Source organism: Balaenoptera borealis (assembly GCF_965194805.1).
Source record: "Balaenoptera borealis genome assembly, chromosome: 4".
In the NCBI taxonomy this organism is placed as follows: Eukaryota; Metazoa; Chordata; class Mammalia; order Artiodactyla; family Balaenopteridae; genus Balaenoptera; species Balaenoptera borealis.
Window position 1 is genome coordinate 105595273 of NC_138861.1, and position 15628 is coordinate 105610900.

The window sequence follows — 15628 nt, forward strand, 5'->3', positions numbered from 1 at the left end:
ATGGGTTATTCTCATTAGGATTCAAACAGGCTGTAATTTTCTCCATCCTAAAATAATTCAAACCAAACCAAAAACTCTTTTTACCCCATATCCTCTCTTGCTACCACTCCATTTCTCCATTACTCCTAACAAAATAAAATCTTGAAAGAGTAGTCTACACTGGCTGTCCCCAATTCCTCTCCCGTAATTCTCTTTGGACCACTCCAATAGGCTTTGCCCTGTGCATAAACTAGGGCACATGGAAGTCACCAAACACTTCCTTACTTGCCAAAAATGGTCAACTATGAAGCCTTATCAACTTGTCACCAGCATTAGACAGTTGGGTCACCCTGGCCTCTCTACAATACCATCTTCACTTGCCTTCTAGGCCATCACACTCTCCCCTGTCTACTTCACCTTGGTCTTTACTGGTTCCTCTTCATCTCTCTTACCTTAAATGTTGCCTGAGCCCTAGGGAACTATAAAGTTGAGATCTCCTCTCAAACTATACTCATTTGTCAGGTAACATCCGGTTTCTAGGCACTGGATACTATTATAGAATAAAGACTTCCAGATTCCTCTCCGCAGCCTGGGCCTCTCTCCTATCTCCAAACCCACATAAAAATGCCTATTCAATATATCCACTTGTACCTCAAACTTCAAACTTACCATGTCCAAAACTGAACTCCTTACCTCACCTACCTGCCGTAAAACCTGTTATTCTGTTTTCCCCAACACAGGAAAGGGCAATTCCATCTTTCCAGTTATTCTGGCCAAAATCCTGTTTTCTTCCACTTCTTTCTCTCACATGCCACATCAAATTTATCAGCAAATTCTATAGACATTGTCTTCAAACTCAAATTACCATCACTTCTCATGACCCCAATAATCTCAACACTGGTCTAGGTCATCATCACCTCTTTCCTGGATTATTGCAATACCTTCCTTATGAGTATCCTTCCTTCCATACTGTATCCCTATAGTTACCATTAGGGATCTGCAAACTATGACTCATGGGCCAATTCCAGTTTGTTGCCTGTTTTTATACAGCCTCCAAGTAAGGAATAATTGTACTTTTTTCAATGGTTAAAAAATAATATCTCATTATATGCTAAAATTATAAGAAATTTAAATATCAGTGTCCACAAATACAAGTTTTACTGATCTACAACTACGCTTATTCAATTATGTATCATCTATGGATGTTTTCATACTACCACAGCAAAGCAGTAGTTGAGACAGACCATATGGCCTGCAAAATCTACAATATTTACTCTCTAGACCTTCAGAGAAAAGGTTTGCCAACCAACCCATGGTCTAACCAACACTATATCCAGTCACAGCATAAAAATCCCCTACTCAAAATCTTCCAATTCCGGGACTTCCCTGGTGGTCTAGTGGTTAAGAATCCACCTTCCAATGCAGGGGATGCAGGTTTGATCCCTGGTTGGGGAACTAAGATCCCACATGCCGCGGGGCAACTAAGCCCGTGTGCTCTACAGCCCTCAGGCCACAACTAGAGAGCCCGTGTGCTCCACAGCCCACACACCACAACTAGAGAGAAGGCTGCGTGCTGCAATGAAGAGTCCACGCCACAACAAAAGATCCCACATGCCGCTACTAAGACCCGACACAACCAAATAAATAAATAAATTTTTTTTAAAAAAAGAAAAAAAAACTACCAATTCCTTCCCATCTCATTCACTGTGAAGGATACATCTTTACAGACTAGAAATCCCTAGAAGACATGGATGGCCAGCTGCCTGCAAATCATTTCTCCTACTATTCTCCCCTTTGCTCAATCTGGCCTAGCCATATAAGCTCCCGCTCCTTTAATATGTGAAGCAAAGTCCTACTGATGGACCCCTTCCCCTGCTCTTCCCTCTCTTTGGAAACCTCTTACCCAGATCTACATGGTTCATTCTCACTTCCCTCTGGTAACAGCCCAAATTTTGACTTATTAGTGAGGTCTTTCTAAACCAGACTGCTCCCTTTCCCTATTTCCAGTCCTCATTCCCCTTCTCTGCTTTATCTTTTTCCATCTGACATATAACATATTGTTTATTTTTCATTGTGTATTTCCTCTTCTAAAATGTAAGCTCCATTAGGACAGCAACTTTTATCATGTTTTTCATTATCTATCTTATTTTTTTCTAAAGTCTATAATAATGCTGGGAATATAATATGCACTCAATAAATATTTGCTATATGATTAATTTTTTAAATACCTTAAATAACTGACATTTCATCTTTCTTCTACAAAAAAGTTTTAATAACAAAAAAATCAAATCATAAAAACTGAGCCCTTAAAAGTCATCCATAATCATCATCATCATCATTATTAACAAGCCCTGGAATCGATTAAACTTAATTATACTAGCAAAATCACCACAGACTGAGTATTTATCTCAGGAAGTATAATCAAGATTTTAATCACAAGATAAATCCTACCTGCAACAGTAATACAAAGTGTTTACTTGCAAAATCCTGATTCTGTAGTCCACAGCATCCCAAGCACAAAACAGCCAGATTTCTTACTGTAGGATGAACACTTATTATTCCAGGAAGAATCTAAAATGAATTAGAAATTAAAATAATTTTGACTAGGGTGAGAAATTTACAATAGTATATTAAAAAAATACAAATTTCTGTATGATTTCACAGACCTACTTCATTTCCATGTAGCCTATTAACCCAAAAAAGTCAACTTTTGGTTTAAAAGAAGGTAAATATTAAATCAGTAAAACAGAAGAATATAGTCAGAGCAAAATATAGTCCGATCATGAGATACCGTCCCTCCACCTGCCAAAACTGACTCAATGGCTTCCCAATGCTCATAGAAAAGATAAAACTCCTTAACATATGATATACCTCATTGTGTAGTCTTTCCCAGTATCACCTTATACTATTCTATCTCTTGCTCTCTGTTTATTCAATTGAGCTGATTTCAATGCCTCCCATTCAGTGCTGTCCACTAGAAATATGATGCAAGCCAAGTATGTCATTTAAAATTTTTTTAGTAGCCACATTAAAGTGAAAAGAAACAGATGAAACTAATTTTAATACATTTTATTGTACTCAATATAGACAAAATATTATCAATATGACATGTAATCAATATTAAAAAATTGAGATTTGTTTTTTAGCTGTGGCTTTTTTCATGTTTATAAAAAACTGAGATAATCTGTTGTTTATACTGTTTGAAACTCAATGTAGTTTTACATTTATAAATATGTATAAATATATATATATATTTGGACTAGATTTAATAGCCACAGGTTTTTAATATCCACATGTGGCTGGTGGCTACCGTACTGAAGAGAGTAGGTCTAGATCATTCTTCCCTCTTTTTCACATAGTTAATGTCTACTCAAACATCACCTCAAGGTCACCTTCCATAAAAAGATGAAATCTCATTATCATAAATTCACATATGACCATAAAGCTCTTCTTCATAGCAATTATCAATGGCATAAGCTTTCACTTGTTTATTTGATTGATGCTCACCCCCCTCACTTGACCAGAAGATCCAAAAAGGGCAGTCTACATGTGTTCTGTACACCATGTACACTCTATCCCCAGCACTGGGTGTACAGATGTTCAATAAATATTTGTTCACTGAATATATGATTTTTATTTAAAGCACAGTAATATCATTAAAATATTATAACTCCTATATTTAAATACCTTACTCATTTACATCCCTCTATAGTCTCTTTCAATCTTTAGACAGATTGTTTTTATATACTTAAAATCATTATGACCATTCAATTTTGTGTTCTTTCTTCCCTCAATATTGTGTTTCCCCACATATATACGTAAGTCTTCGTATTTACTACTTCAATTGTGCAGTTAATTATACCATCATTTATCATTCTCTTGCGATAGAACCATTAGGTATACAAGCAGAACTTTAAAAGTATCACTTTTCACTAGAGACATCTGTTTTGTTAAAAATAAAACTAAATTCTAACGGTTTAACAGATCTAGTTTTAACCAGCTCTAGACTGTTATAAACAATAATTGGTCTTCTTTACTATATTTAGAAACTCATGACAATACAAGGAACTAGATTTTAGATCGCATTCATTGGCTGTTTTTCACTAATCCCAAGTAAAAAAAATTTGGGGAGAATCCTGGAAGAGGTTGGATACATTCAAAATTTGCTTTGGATAAGTAGCACTATTAAAAAGAATACTCTAAAGCTGCATGTCTAATACTGTGGCCACTAACCACATGTGGCTACTGAACACTTGAAATATGACTAGTCCAGATTGAGATATGCTTTAAGAGTTAGTATGAAGAATAGAATGTAAAATATCTCAATAAAATATTGATTAAATGATGAAATTATAATATCTGGGGTATACTGGGTTAAATATATTAAAGTATATTTAAATTAATGTATATTACAATTAATTTCACATTTCTTTTTAATTTTTAAATGTGGCTACTAGAAAATTTTAAGTTACATGTAGTTTGCATTATATTTCTATCAGACAATGTGGTTCTAAAGGCTTGTGGTATTTATATCCCTCTGGTCAGTAAAATGGAGATTACCTATGAAGGGTTACTTTAATAAAGTCCTTAAATATATAATAATAAACAAATTCCTTTCACAGGGCTTTCAATGTAACCTTCTCAGTCTTTCTACACAGCAAGATTCTGGTACTTAAATATTCCTTATGTATCTCAGTATTTCCTCTTACTATTCAAAAAATGAAGATATTCTGCATCTCTTTCCAGCATAAAATAATTTTTTCAAACTTTCTAAAGGAATAATTATAACTTATATACCAGGTCCTTTACATGCATTATCTTAATCTAATCCTCACAAAATGAAGCACTGTCTTATTTTTTCTTTTTTACCATTTATATTTATCAGATGTTTAAAATGGTCTTTTCATTCTTTCGAACCCCAAGGAACATATTACTTATAAAATGATGAAGGCGTGAGCTAAAATAAAGCCTCAAAGTGCACCAACATACCAAAGATTCAATGATGCCATTCATGGTTGCACCTATACCTGTTGAAGTGCACATCTGTTTCAACAGTTCATAGCACAAAATAAGACACTTCTGTAGTGTTTCAGCATCATTCTAAAATGAAACACAAAATATTCAACATTAGTAAAAATCTATTCTGCCCATCCCTTAAATGTTTACTTTCTCGAGGCTTTTTGTCCAAGACATGTTGTCTCTATACACATTCCCTGCACAACCTTATCCAGTCACAAAATTTACCATTTATAAGCTGGTTCAACTATTTTCTAAGTTTCAGATTCATATATAAAACTGCCATAAGACATTTCCTCTTGTATGTTCCACAGGCTTCCCAAACTCAAAATGGCCAAAAGGGAACTAACCAATCATTACCCAAATTCCTCCTCCTGTGCTACCTCCATAAATTTCGCTGCCATCTACCCAGCTGTCCAAACCAAAAGACCTAGGATACATTCTTGACTCACTCTTCTCCTTGTTACTAATTCTTAAATACTTCTCAAATCCATCATTTCTTTCCATATCCACCATCATTATCTTGTTCAGACTGCACTCATCTCAATCCTACATTACTGTAACAGTCTTCAAACTAGTATGCCTGCCTGCAATTCATTTCCTGAGTAACAGTGATCTTTATAAGACATAAATCTCATCTTTAGTGGTTCACCATGATCTTTGGGTAAGGGACAATTTTTAAAATATTGTTTATACAAGGCCTTACATGAATTGGCCCTTAATTTCTTCCCCCAGATTTATCTCTTACCTCTCCACCTCAATTCTTTAGTCATGTGGACCTGAAGTTTTTAAACACAACAGGCACTCTTTAACTTCTAGGCCTTCACACACGTCATTCCATCTGCCTATAACATTCCCTTAACAACTCACTGAGGAGAGATGACACAGAGTGCATTAAAAGCACAATCAAAGCCACTTGCCTGGGTTTGAATCCTGCCTCTACCATTTACTATCTGTATAACTTCAGGCAAGTTACTTGCCTTCTATAAAGTAAGGATAATTGTACCAATTCCGTTAGGTCATAATGAGAATCAAATGAATTTATACTTGTGAATACCACAAAAAAAGGATCCTGTAACTACTTGCTTATATTATTTTTATTCAAATCTCAAGTTGAAACATTTCTTTTGGGGAAGCCAATACCACCCTCTCCATAAAACCCCTATACTTACCTGAACATAGCATTTATTATACTATACTGTAATTATACTGTAATAGATTTATAACCCTTAAATAGGACAAATAAACAGATAAATGGTCAAAGCAAATAAAGTTAAACAGATAATATTAATCATGATAGATCACCCTAGTTAAAATTTTCCTAATTCAGACCTGCAGTTTATATCATTTTTCAGTTTATATTTTCATTTTTCACTTTAAATTTGCTCCTCAAATTTAAGAGCCTATAATGATCCATTGACTTGGTCAAACAAAAGAAATAAGCTACTTAGCTATGAAAATAAAATTCAGGCATATCCACTGGGAAGGTGGGGTGTTAGAGCAGGGATGTCTATGGCTGCAGAGCTCAAGGACATAACATAACTTACAAAACTCTCCTGTATAGTAAACTCTTCCCTATTCAGCATTCTCTTTATAAGAATAATCAGCACTTCCCAAACCAAAACTACAGTAATAAATGATGTTTACTACAAAAGGCAAGATCCTAAAAGATCTCCTGAATCAAAGTTAATAGCAAATATTATAGTAATTGATACCATTCTACCTTACATTAAAGTAATATTAGTGTATCAAATACAACTAAGTTAATTAAAAAAGACTGCTGAAACAAAGCTTTAAATGTTATTAGATATATAAGTTTAGTATTTCTTTTTTAATTTTTATTGGAGTGTAGTTGATTTACAATGTTGTGTTAGTTTCAGGTGTACAGCAAAGTGAATCAGTTATACATATACATATATCCACTCTTTTTTTTTTTTTTTTTTAAGATTCTTTTCCCATATAGGCCATTAGAGAGTATTGAGTTCCCTGTGCTATACAGCAGGTTCTTATTAGTTATCTATTTTATACAGTATTTCATTTAAAATAACAAAGTTACTTAGCTTTTTCTAAAAACAAAAGAGTAATTAAACTTTAAAAAAATATGTGTATAATGGCACTGTTACTATAGAAATTCTGTTCCTAGCAGCGGAAAGGTCATGAGTCTTCCACAAATAAGGGAAAGATGCATTTTCCTTTTCTAAACCATTCAAGATAAACAAAACAAAACAAAACAAAACAAAGAGAAGGAAGCCACTGGAAGGCAGGTTTCCTTGGCAAGGAAGAAAGACTTCAGATTCTAGGGATTAGCATGACAAGGGCGCAAATCAAATAAAGTCCTAGCTACAATAATTAAAGTTCATTAAAGCCTTTCGAAGTCCAAAATAGAAAGGAACAGGCGGAAAAATATTATTTTTGTATTAGTTCATGGTACTGTTAAAAATCCCTCCTAAGTGAATATATTCCGGCAGCTGAGTTAAGAAAACAAGGTTTAGTTCAGATGATTAACAGCAGCTGAAATGTAATATGAAAAATGTATCTATACCTTCTCTATGTGGACTTCTTTAATTTCAGGTTGCTCTGTCTCTTTCAATAGGTTTATTTTGGCAACTTCTAATGCTTTTATTTCTTCTTTTAATTCCGATGCTTGATTAAAATCCTGTAAGTTAATGCAATTTTCCAAAGCTGCTTTTGCCTCAATAAGTTTAACTTTTATTTCAGCCATCTAAGAAAAGATATAAATTGTGTAAACACCAAACAAAAACTGTTAATGTGAAATCTGTAGCAGACTAAAGAGTATTATTTAGAACCATCTCAACCATCTAAAAGTTAAGCAGTCAGGTACATACAGAAAAAGTGGTAGTCCTCCTGAAACAGAGATTGGCAAATCTTTCAGACTGACATAATCTGGTAACATTTTAGACACTCTTATATAGTTTAATAGTTAATCAATAATTTGACTTTGTGCAATTTTGAAAATGTACAAGAAGAAATAAAAGACTTGCACAACTACAACATACTCAAGCATTTCTTTAATTTAGAAGAGAGTTACCTTGAGTTCGTTCTTTCTTGCAACAGCTGGATCATTATTAACACCAACAGTAACAATGGGTGCCCGAATCTCTGAGATAATTTCTGTAACCTGATAAGTTATAATTCAGAATACATGCTTTAATATATGTTATATATCAGAAAATGACATCAAACTGTTATACAAAACTCCAAACTGTATCCACAATCTCTTGAAAAATAGAGCAAAATATACAAGCAAAAATGGCACACATTCTATTTGCTAGACAATTTTAGAAAAAAAATGACCTAACAATACATCTGACTAAAAACGCATAAGATTATGGGAAGGTAAATAGGCACATAGACACTGAAGATAAATTCTCTTTCATATAGTGCTTTAAAACAGAAAAAATGAAAATAGCATTTAATCTTAGGCACCATAAAACTAAAATTTTCTGCCTAAAATCCTCAACTCCCTCCCTTGTTCAGCTCCAATGGGAGTGGAATATAAAAAATTAGAATACTCTTTTATTCCTCCTTTGAGTATACAAGGCATAAATAATGACAGCAAATTAAACACTTTCCTTTCAGAGCCACTGGGCATTGGAGTTGGCCAATTCAGGAAAAAGCTGCATCCCAAATGAAGGTACCTTAAGCAGGTGCTGGATAACCACTAACTGGGGATGTTGCAGAAAGAATTTATGTTACGTATATCTATAGAAGGAAGGAGTGGAAAAGACAACCTTTGAATTAACTCGCAACTCCAAGACTGTACGATTTTATGAAAATCAACGATACAGGCCTCTCTTTTTGGGCTACCCCAGAGAAAATAACACTTGAATATAGTAAAATAATAGATAATATTTATTTCTGTATTTACCAAGCACTTTATGAACATTGCTTCATTGAACAATGAAAGATAAATTTCGTTGTTATTCTTATTTTGCAGACAGGTAAAAATTCTAAATTAAATAACTCAGGCAAAGCCACAAATCCAGAAAGCGTCCGAGGGGATTTGAACCCAGGTATGTATAAATTCAGTCGGCCCTCAAACCTTCTAGCAACCAATGCCTATATGTCACCTCTTCCCTAACCTGCTCCATTTCAAACTGATTCAACACAATGATAGGTATGGTAAAAGAAAGGAGATATTTTTTAAAATGTGTGTGTGAGAGAGATTTGGTTTTAAGAAGTTTAAAGACTTGATAAAGGAACAAAACTAAAACAAAAGCAATTAAAGACAAATACAGCCAAAAGTACTGAAAAGAGAATAAGACAACCCTCAATGTTATTGACCAAAACCTTTTATCTCTATCAAGAATGAAGAAAATTACTTACAATCTGTGTTCTCTTATTATCATCTATAATCATGTGGAGCAGTCTCTCAACAAGAAAAGAAATTAGGGATATTGGGGTGGTGGGTAGAGTAAGAATCTCCTGTAAGATAGCCAGCAGTCGTTTCCTGCATTCAAAAAGAACTATTTTAATTTCAATACAAGAGTAGAAACACATTATATCTCTAACATTTCACCTATTCTGAAGACTTAATTACAGACTTAATTTGTCTTCTTTTTTATATTTATCACTATAGGTACAAAAATATATGTACAGACTTTAGACCAAAATTCACGTTCTGAAAAAAAATTTATAAATGGCCCTATAATCTTTCATAAATCAACATGATGAAATGACAAAATACCATAAGTGAATCAAATCTTTTAGACTGCATTTATTATAGAGAGGATTAGTAATACTAATAGAAATTTCTAAGCAAAAACCTGCAATTTTATTGATTTACTCTGAAGGAACTGAATTAGAAACTTGTGTTTCCATATATACATATATTCATATAGAGAGAGAGAAATTAGGAGAAAGAGAAACAGAGACAGTATATAAATATATTTCCTCTTACATACTCCATATATATTATATAAGAGGAAAGAGAACACTTCATATAACCCTTTAGGGAGCTAGGTTAAATATATTTAATCATATTGTAACAAGACTATATTTCAACACATAAAATTAGAAGCGCAAATTAGAACAAGGGTTTACATTTAAATGTACCTTCCTCCTTCTTCATTGGTATCCAAAGACTTGATAATTAGAATCAATTGTTGACCTATGAACTCTTTTGTCATCAAATTGCCAATATAAGAAAAATCACCTCTCTGTTCTTCATTAACAACCGGAATGCTCTGAATATAACTAAAACGAGCACAATTAATAAGATGTAGAATCTGTTTCGAAACATTAAACAGCTCCCCATTACATCAGAAAAGGTCATTTTCTGCTCATATCAGTCCAAATATATGGATATTTATACCATGTTATACTAATCCTGATCTACAGAGTAACTTCTGTGTTATTGTCATGAACTTCTGTGAACTTACTGGCTTGATTCAAGAGAATTTGGAAAATATATTTTCATTAAAGATTCAAATTTCCTATGGGAAATTTTCAAAAGGTACATATTTGTATCTCTCAAAATAACTAATTATTTCAACGTCACTAGTATTCTCAATTATAAAGTTCTAAATCCCTTCTCCAAAAATCCAATTATTCAGAAAGAGCTAGTCTTCACTCATCATCCTTAAAAATTAACCATTATTTTGTTTAAAAGAACAGTAGTAGAAATAGTAATTACATAAGTAATGCATGAATACAATGACCTTTTTTAAAAAAATCAGAAAAATATAGATAGCTTCATGAATTTGTAGTACCCTTGATTAGGGGCCCTACTAATCTCTATATTGTTCTTATTTTAGTGTAAGTGCTACTAAGCAAGCACCATCAACTACCCTTTTATTTTTACTATCACTGCCCAAATTAAAGCCTTTTACAACCCTCACCTAGATAACATTCAAGAGTCTACCAGAAGGTCTCCTTTATTGTGTGGAACAAAAAAAGCTACTTAAAAGCAGAATTAAGAGTTTAAGTAGAATTAAGAGTTTAAACCTATACAACTAGGTGCCTTTAGGTTGGAAGTAATATATGAAATGATAATCCTGATGAAAAATGTCATTTTAAATTATCAACAAAAATCAAGTTATAAACACTGCAGAATAATGATGAATAAATGAACTGACTCATAAAATGACAGCCAAGAGTAAATAAAAGCTCATAAGTCTCTGGTAATGATATTAGGACCGTCAAGGGCATCAGCCACCCTTTGGATTCTAGCAGGAAACTAAACAAAAGCTACAAAACTGATAATTATCAAAATCAATAAATCAGTAGAGTTACTGATTTCTGACAAGCTAAGAAACCTTCACTCACCTTTGAATCCCTCCTACTTCTCCATCCCAGCTTTAGCACAATGCATAGTATCAAGACTTTGAATTTATTTTTAAAAATACTCAAAGAGTAGTTGTTTCATTAATAATTACAAATCCTGAACTGCATAAATACAACTTAAAATCGACCTACCAATTTTAATTACCATGAAATCGTCTCTTTCCAACCATTTTTAAAGGTAGTCATTATAATGAAGAGAACACTTAAGAAAGTCTTTTTTTAAACTCTCTAAGAATTTAAGGTAGCTTTCTTAAAATTCTATTAGTGTCCCTTTTTTTACTCAAATTTGATAGGCCTCATTTAACATCCCCGATTTCTCTCTTTACGTGAACACCTCAATTAACAGGAAATCGTTTCATATCAGCATTCTGAGTCACTAACTCTTCCTGCTACAAAATGCCTGAGAATACATTTGAGATTATCAAGAAACAATTTTTCCATGTAATTTTGTTTCTGTTCTTGAGAAAACGAATCCTATCTAGTGACATTGCTCCAAAAAGAAAATCATCCTATTTCCTAAGTATTCTTTCAATAATTAAATATGATCTTTAAAGTTTTCCTTTTTATACGTGAAAAAAACAAGTTGATCCAAGTAACTTATTCAAAACTCACAGATTAAGTGACAAAGGAAATATAAGAATCCCTGACCTCTTAAAGTTAGAGGAACCAAGCTCTTTACATGTCAATTTTCAGTAACTAAGAATTAATCAATCTGTGAACCAGTCTTTGAGATGCTCCCCCTCTGTTATTTAAATATAATATTTAACATTTCCTCATATTTTCTTGTATTTTTTCAGTCTTCTATGAGCACTTATTACTTTTATATAAGCATATATTATTAAGCATTGCATCAAAATTCATTCCTTTTGGGTACATTTCAACATGGCCCAAACAGCATTATAATGAATACTCCAGTTAAATATTAAAGCCTGAAATAATTACCCTTAAAACTCTAAGTAGATTCCCACGTTTTTCATGTTACTATGAGCTCAAGCTATAAGTCTCCATATTGGCTCACATTTAAGATATTTATGGATTCAATGTTTTGCATACAAAATTCAAATACGTTCTTAGCTTTGCTCCCTAACTTACATGTGGGGCCATTATACGCGAAAGCAGGACACTATATTTCACACCAAGAGAATTCAGGCCCATAATCCATACTATATGTAAAGCTTTTTAAAAAATGCATCAAAATCATGAAGTTAAAAATCTACACACCAATATCTATTAAAAAAATATATAGCCTTTGGCCCAGCAATTCCATTTCTGGGAATCAACCCTACAAAATCCCAAACATACATAAAAATGTAAAGAAAGTTTAAAACACCTTCATCAGTGAAAACTGAAAACACCCTAAATGTCCATCAATAGAAGAGTAAATTAAACGTTACCACCGTACTATGGAGTGACAGGCTGTTATTAAGATTGTGATAGATTTGTACTGATATGTACCAATATAATGATCTCAGATAGTAGTGGGAAAAAAAACAAAAATATGTATAGTGTGTTATACTTTTAAAAACCATGCATTTAGTATATGTGTATGTGAATGTAGAGAGAAAGAGGGTTGAAAGTGTATACCCCAAATTGTTTAGATGTTAACTCTAAGGAGATTAATGGGTTTGAGGAATTAGGAGTAAGAGGAAATACCACATTTTTATTCTGTATACTTCTGTATTTGAATTTTGACAAGAATGCATTCATGTTTTACTTGTACAATTTTACTTGTATAATTTTAAAGTGAACTAAGTAGAAACTAGAGTAATTCAAATAATTTAAGAAAAAGATACTTTGAAAAAACTTTTTAAAAACAAAAGCCAAACAGTAACAGTTTTAATTAATACTAAAACTGGCCAGATGTCCACCCTGTCAGTTGGAAAACTATGGCCCATGCACCAGATAGAGCCTGCTGCTTGTTTTTGTACAGCTTGCAAGCTAAGATTTTTACATCTTTAAATGATATATATATGTAAATATATGTGTAAAAATATATACATGTGAAAATTATATGAAATTCAAATTTTAGTGTCCATAAAAGTTGATGAAAGATTGATCAGAAAACAATCACACTTATTCATTACATATTTTCTGTGGCTGCTCTTGCAGTACCACAGCAGAACTAAGTCATTGTGACAGAGAGCATGGTCCACAGACTCTAAAATATTTACCGTCTGGCACTTAGAAAAAGTTTGCCAACCAATTTCAAAGAGCAACACATCATCATTATCAACTTTATGGAGAAATGTTCATCATTACATCTTACCAGCTTTAAGGAAATGTCCCAAAACATATTGACTTTGGTCTTTCAGTATACTGACCAGCACAGGATATTCTTTAGAAAGACTCAATGTGTATACCTATTTATCCTTGCCTGTCCAAAAAAATGGTTTTCAACTTATTCTCAATCAAGCATGGCTTTGAGGGAGGGGGCTGGGAAGTTAACACATACAACAACACAAGTACAACACAAGTACACCCAAACCAAAGAAAATAATTTTACCTCAGTAAATACTCAGCGTATACTACAGGCTCTGGCAAAATCTGCTCTAAAAATTCTTCACCTTCCTCTCCTTTTGATCTCAAATATTCACAAAGGACACGCCAATACAAAGCAATTTCAGGAGTTAATGTATCTGCTGGAATCAATTTCCTTCATTTAAAAGGGAGACAAAATATATCTTAATATCCAGTAAAAATTTGAACTGAGTAGAAAAATGGGAATAAGCAGACTTGATTTATAACCACCATCCTTTTAACTGCAGTCATTAACTTATCCACACAACAAAGAATGAAAATATTTAGACCAAAAGAAAAAAAAAAAAGAATCAAATGAGCAAACACAATAGGGATCCATGCTGTTGGACTTTCCATGAAGCTAATGCAAAAATCAAAGTAACAAAAAAAAACAAAAAACGCAGCTAAAGTAGTCTATGATAAAGTAGTGAGTTCTTACACAAGGAGGAAAAAAAGGGAAAAAAGACATCCACCAGACTAAAGAAAACAAAAGAGGTGTAGATAAAAGGTACTGATACAATCTTAAGTAATGCGGAAGAGGACTAATTTTAATTGCAGAGGTTCATCAGTATCATATTTCAAATAATGAATACTTTACATACCTGCCATCATTATTTTTACAGATTTCTGCCAGTTCGTTAAGAGGAGTCACTGAAAATAAGGCATTGAGAACAGAGACTGCCACTTCAGAAGAATTTTCCACATCCAACCGATGAAGCAACTCTAATATATTTCCTTCAGTGAAACGTAACCAGCCTTGGAGAAGATGCTTCTGCACTGCTTGTTTCACAGCATCTGTTAAGTCATTTGAAACACAGGTGAACAAAGTCTCCCTCTAGCTTCCATTTCCTATATTTTGTCTGTTTTAATTAACCCTTATCAGATCAATGTAAACTAAGTCGATATTTACTATAAAAATGGGACCAGACAGAGGCAAAACAATGCGTACTAAAGAAAAAATTAAAAGTACAATGATACTGTAAAAAGTGAAAAGTCACTGTGATGCTCACTTTCATATGAAAATGGAAGAGGTCAGAACCAAATATACAACCACTACCACAGCCTACAAAAATATTTTTGCATTCCTTCTCCCCCGAGTTCACTGGGCTTCAGGTACTAGTCTAGACTATATATAATACCTATTATTTCACTTGTTGCCTGACTTCATCCATTTATTACATGATTGATATGTGCAGTAGTGAATCATACAGGCATGTATCACTGAAAAACCTTATTCTTAGTTTTTAAAGTCATCCTAGTCATTAGTCCTTCAAACTCAGGTTTTCTTGCTACAGCAAAATTAAGCCATCTTAGCCTTCTCATGGGGTTTGGAAATTTAAAATATATCATTCTTCATATCATTGCTGTAAGTCGATTCTCCAGCTATAACAGAGAGAAAAAGGGGGAAAAAAAAAACTAGAAAAATTATACTGGTCTGACCATTTCTAATTGTTTCGGATACACAGAACACATTCATAGGAGGATATACACAAAAGGGATAAGACAGCATTTTTTTTAAAGGAAGCGAGAGGGCTGAAAAAGAGAGCCTGCCCTACTTCTGATGTTATTTTTATAGCCTTAAGCTCTAGTTTCTCCATACATAAAACACAGAAAAATTAAAACAAACTGTGCTACTTCTAAGTACCAAGACCTTTAACCCTAGAAAATGTATTCTATACAATACACGTAGATAAACTTTGACAAGCTGTGGGAATGATAGGCTTACCTGACCTAATTTAGGACACTCTTTCCTAAACCTTTTAAATCTAACCTCAAAATCTACTAATGTTTTGTCTATAATGATATCTAA

At 33.2% G+C, this 15628-nt stretch overlaps 1 protein-coding gene across 1 annotated transcript in view; it reads right to left on the minus strand.

Annotated features, from left to right (window-relative positions):
• Positions 1 to 15628, minus strand: part of NCAPG (non-SMC condensin I complex subunit G) — a 38374-nt gene that overhangs the window by 18321 nt on the left and 4425 nt on the right. Inside the window, exons 6-13 of the mRNA XM_082391867.1 lie at positions 14421 to 14613; positions 13805 to 13954; positions 10072 to 10212; positions 9343 to 9466; positions 8045 to 8134; positions 7538 to 7717; positions 4969 to 5079; positions 2431 to 2550 (exon numbers count right to left, since the gene is read on the minus strand). Of these exons, the coding sequence (XP_082247993.1) occupies positions 2431 to 2550; positions 4969 to 5079; positions 7538 to 7717; positions 8045 to 8134; positions 9343 to 9466; positions 10072 to 10212; positions 13805 to 13954; positions 14421 to 14613 (1109 nt within the window). The remainder of the gene's footprint in view (positions 1 to 2430; positions 2551 to 4968; positions 5080 to 7537; positions 7718 to 8044; positions 8135 to 9342; positions 9467 to 10071; positions 10213 to 13804; positions 13955 to 14420; positions 14614 to 15628) is intronic.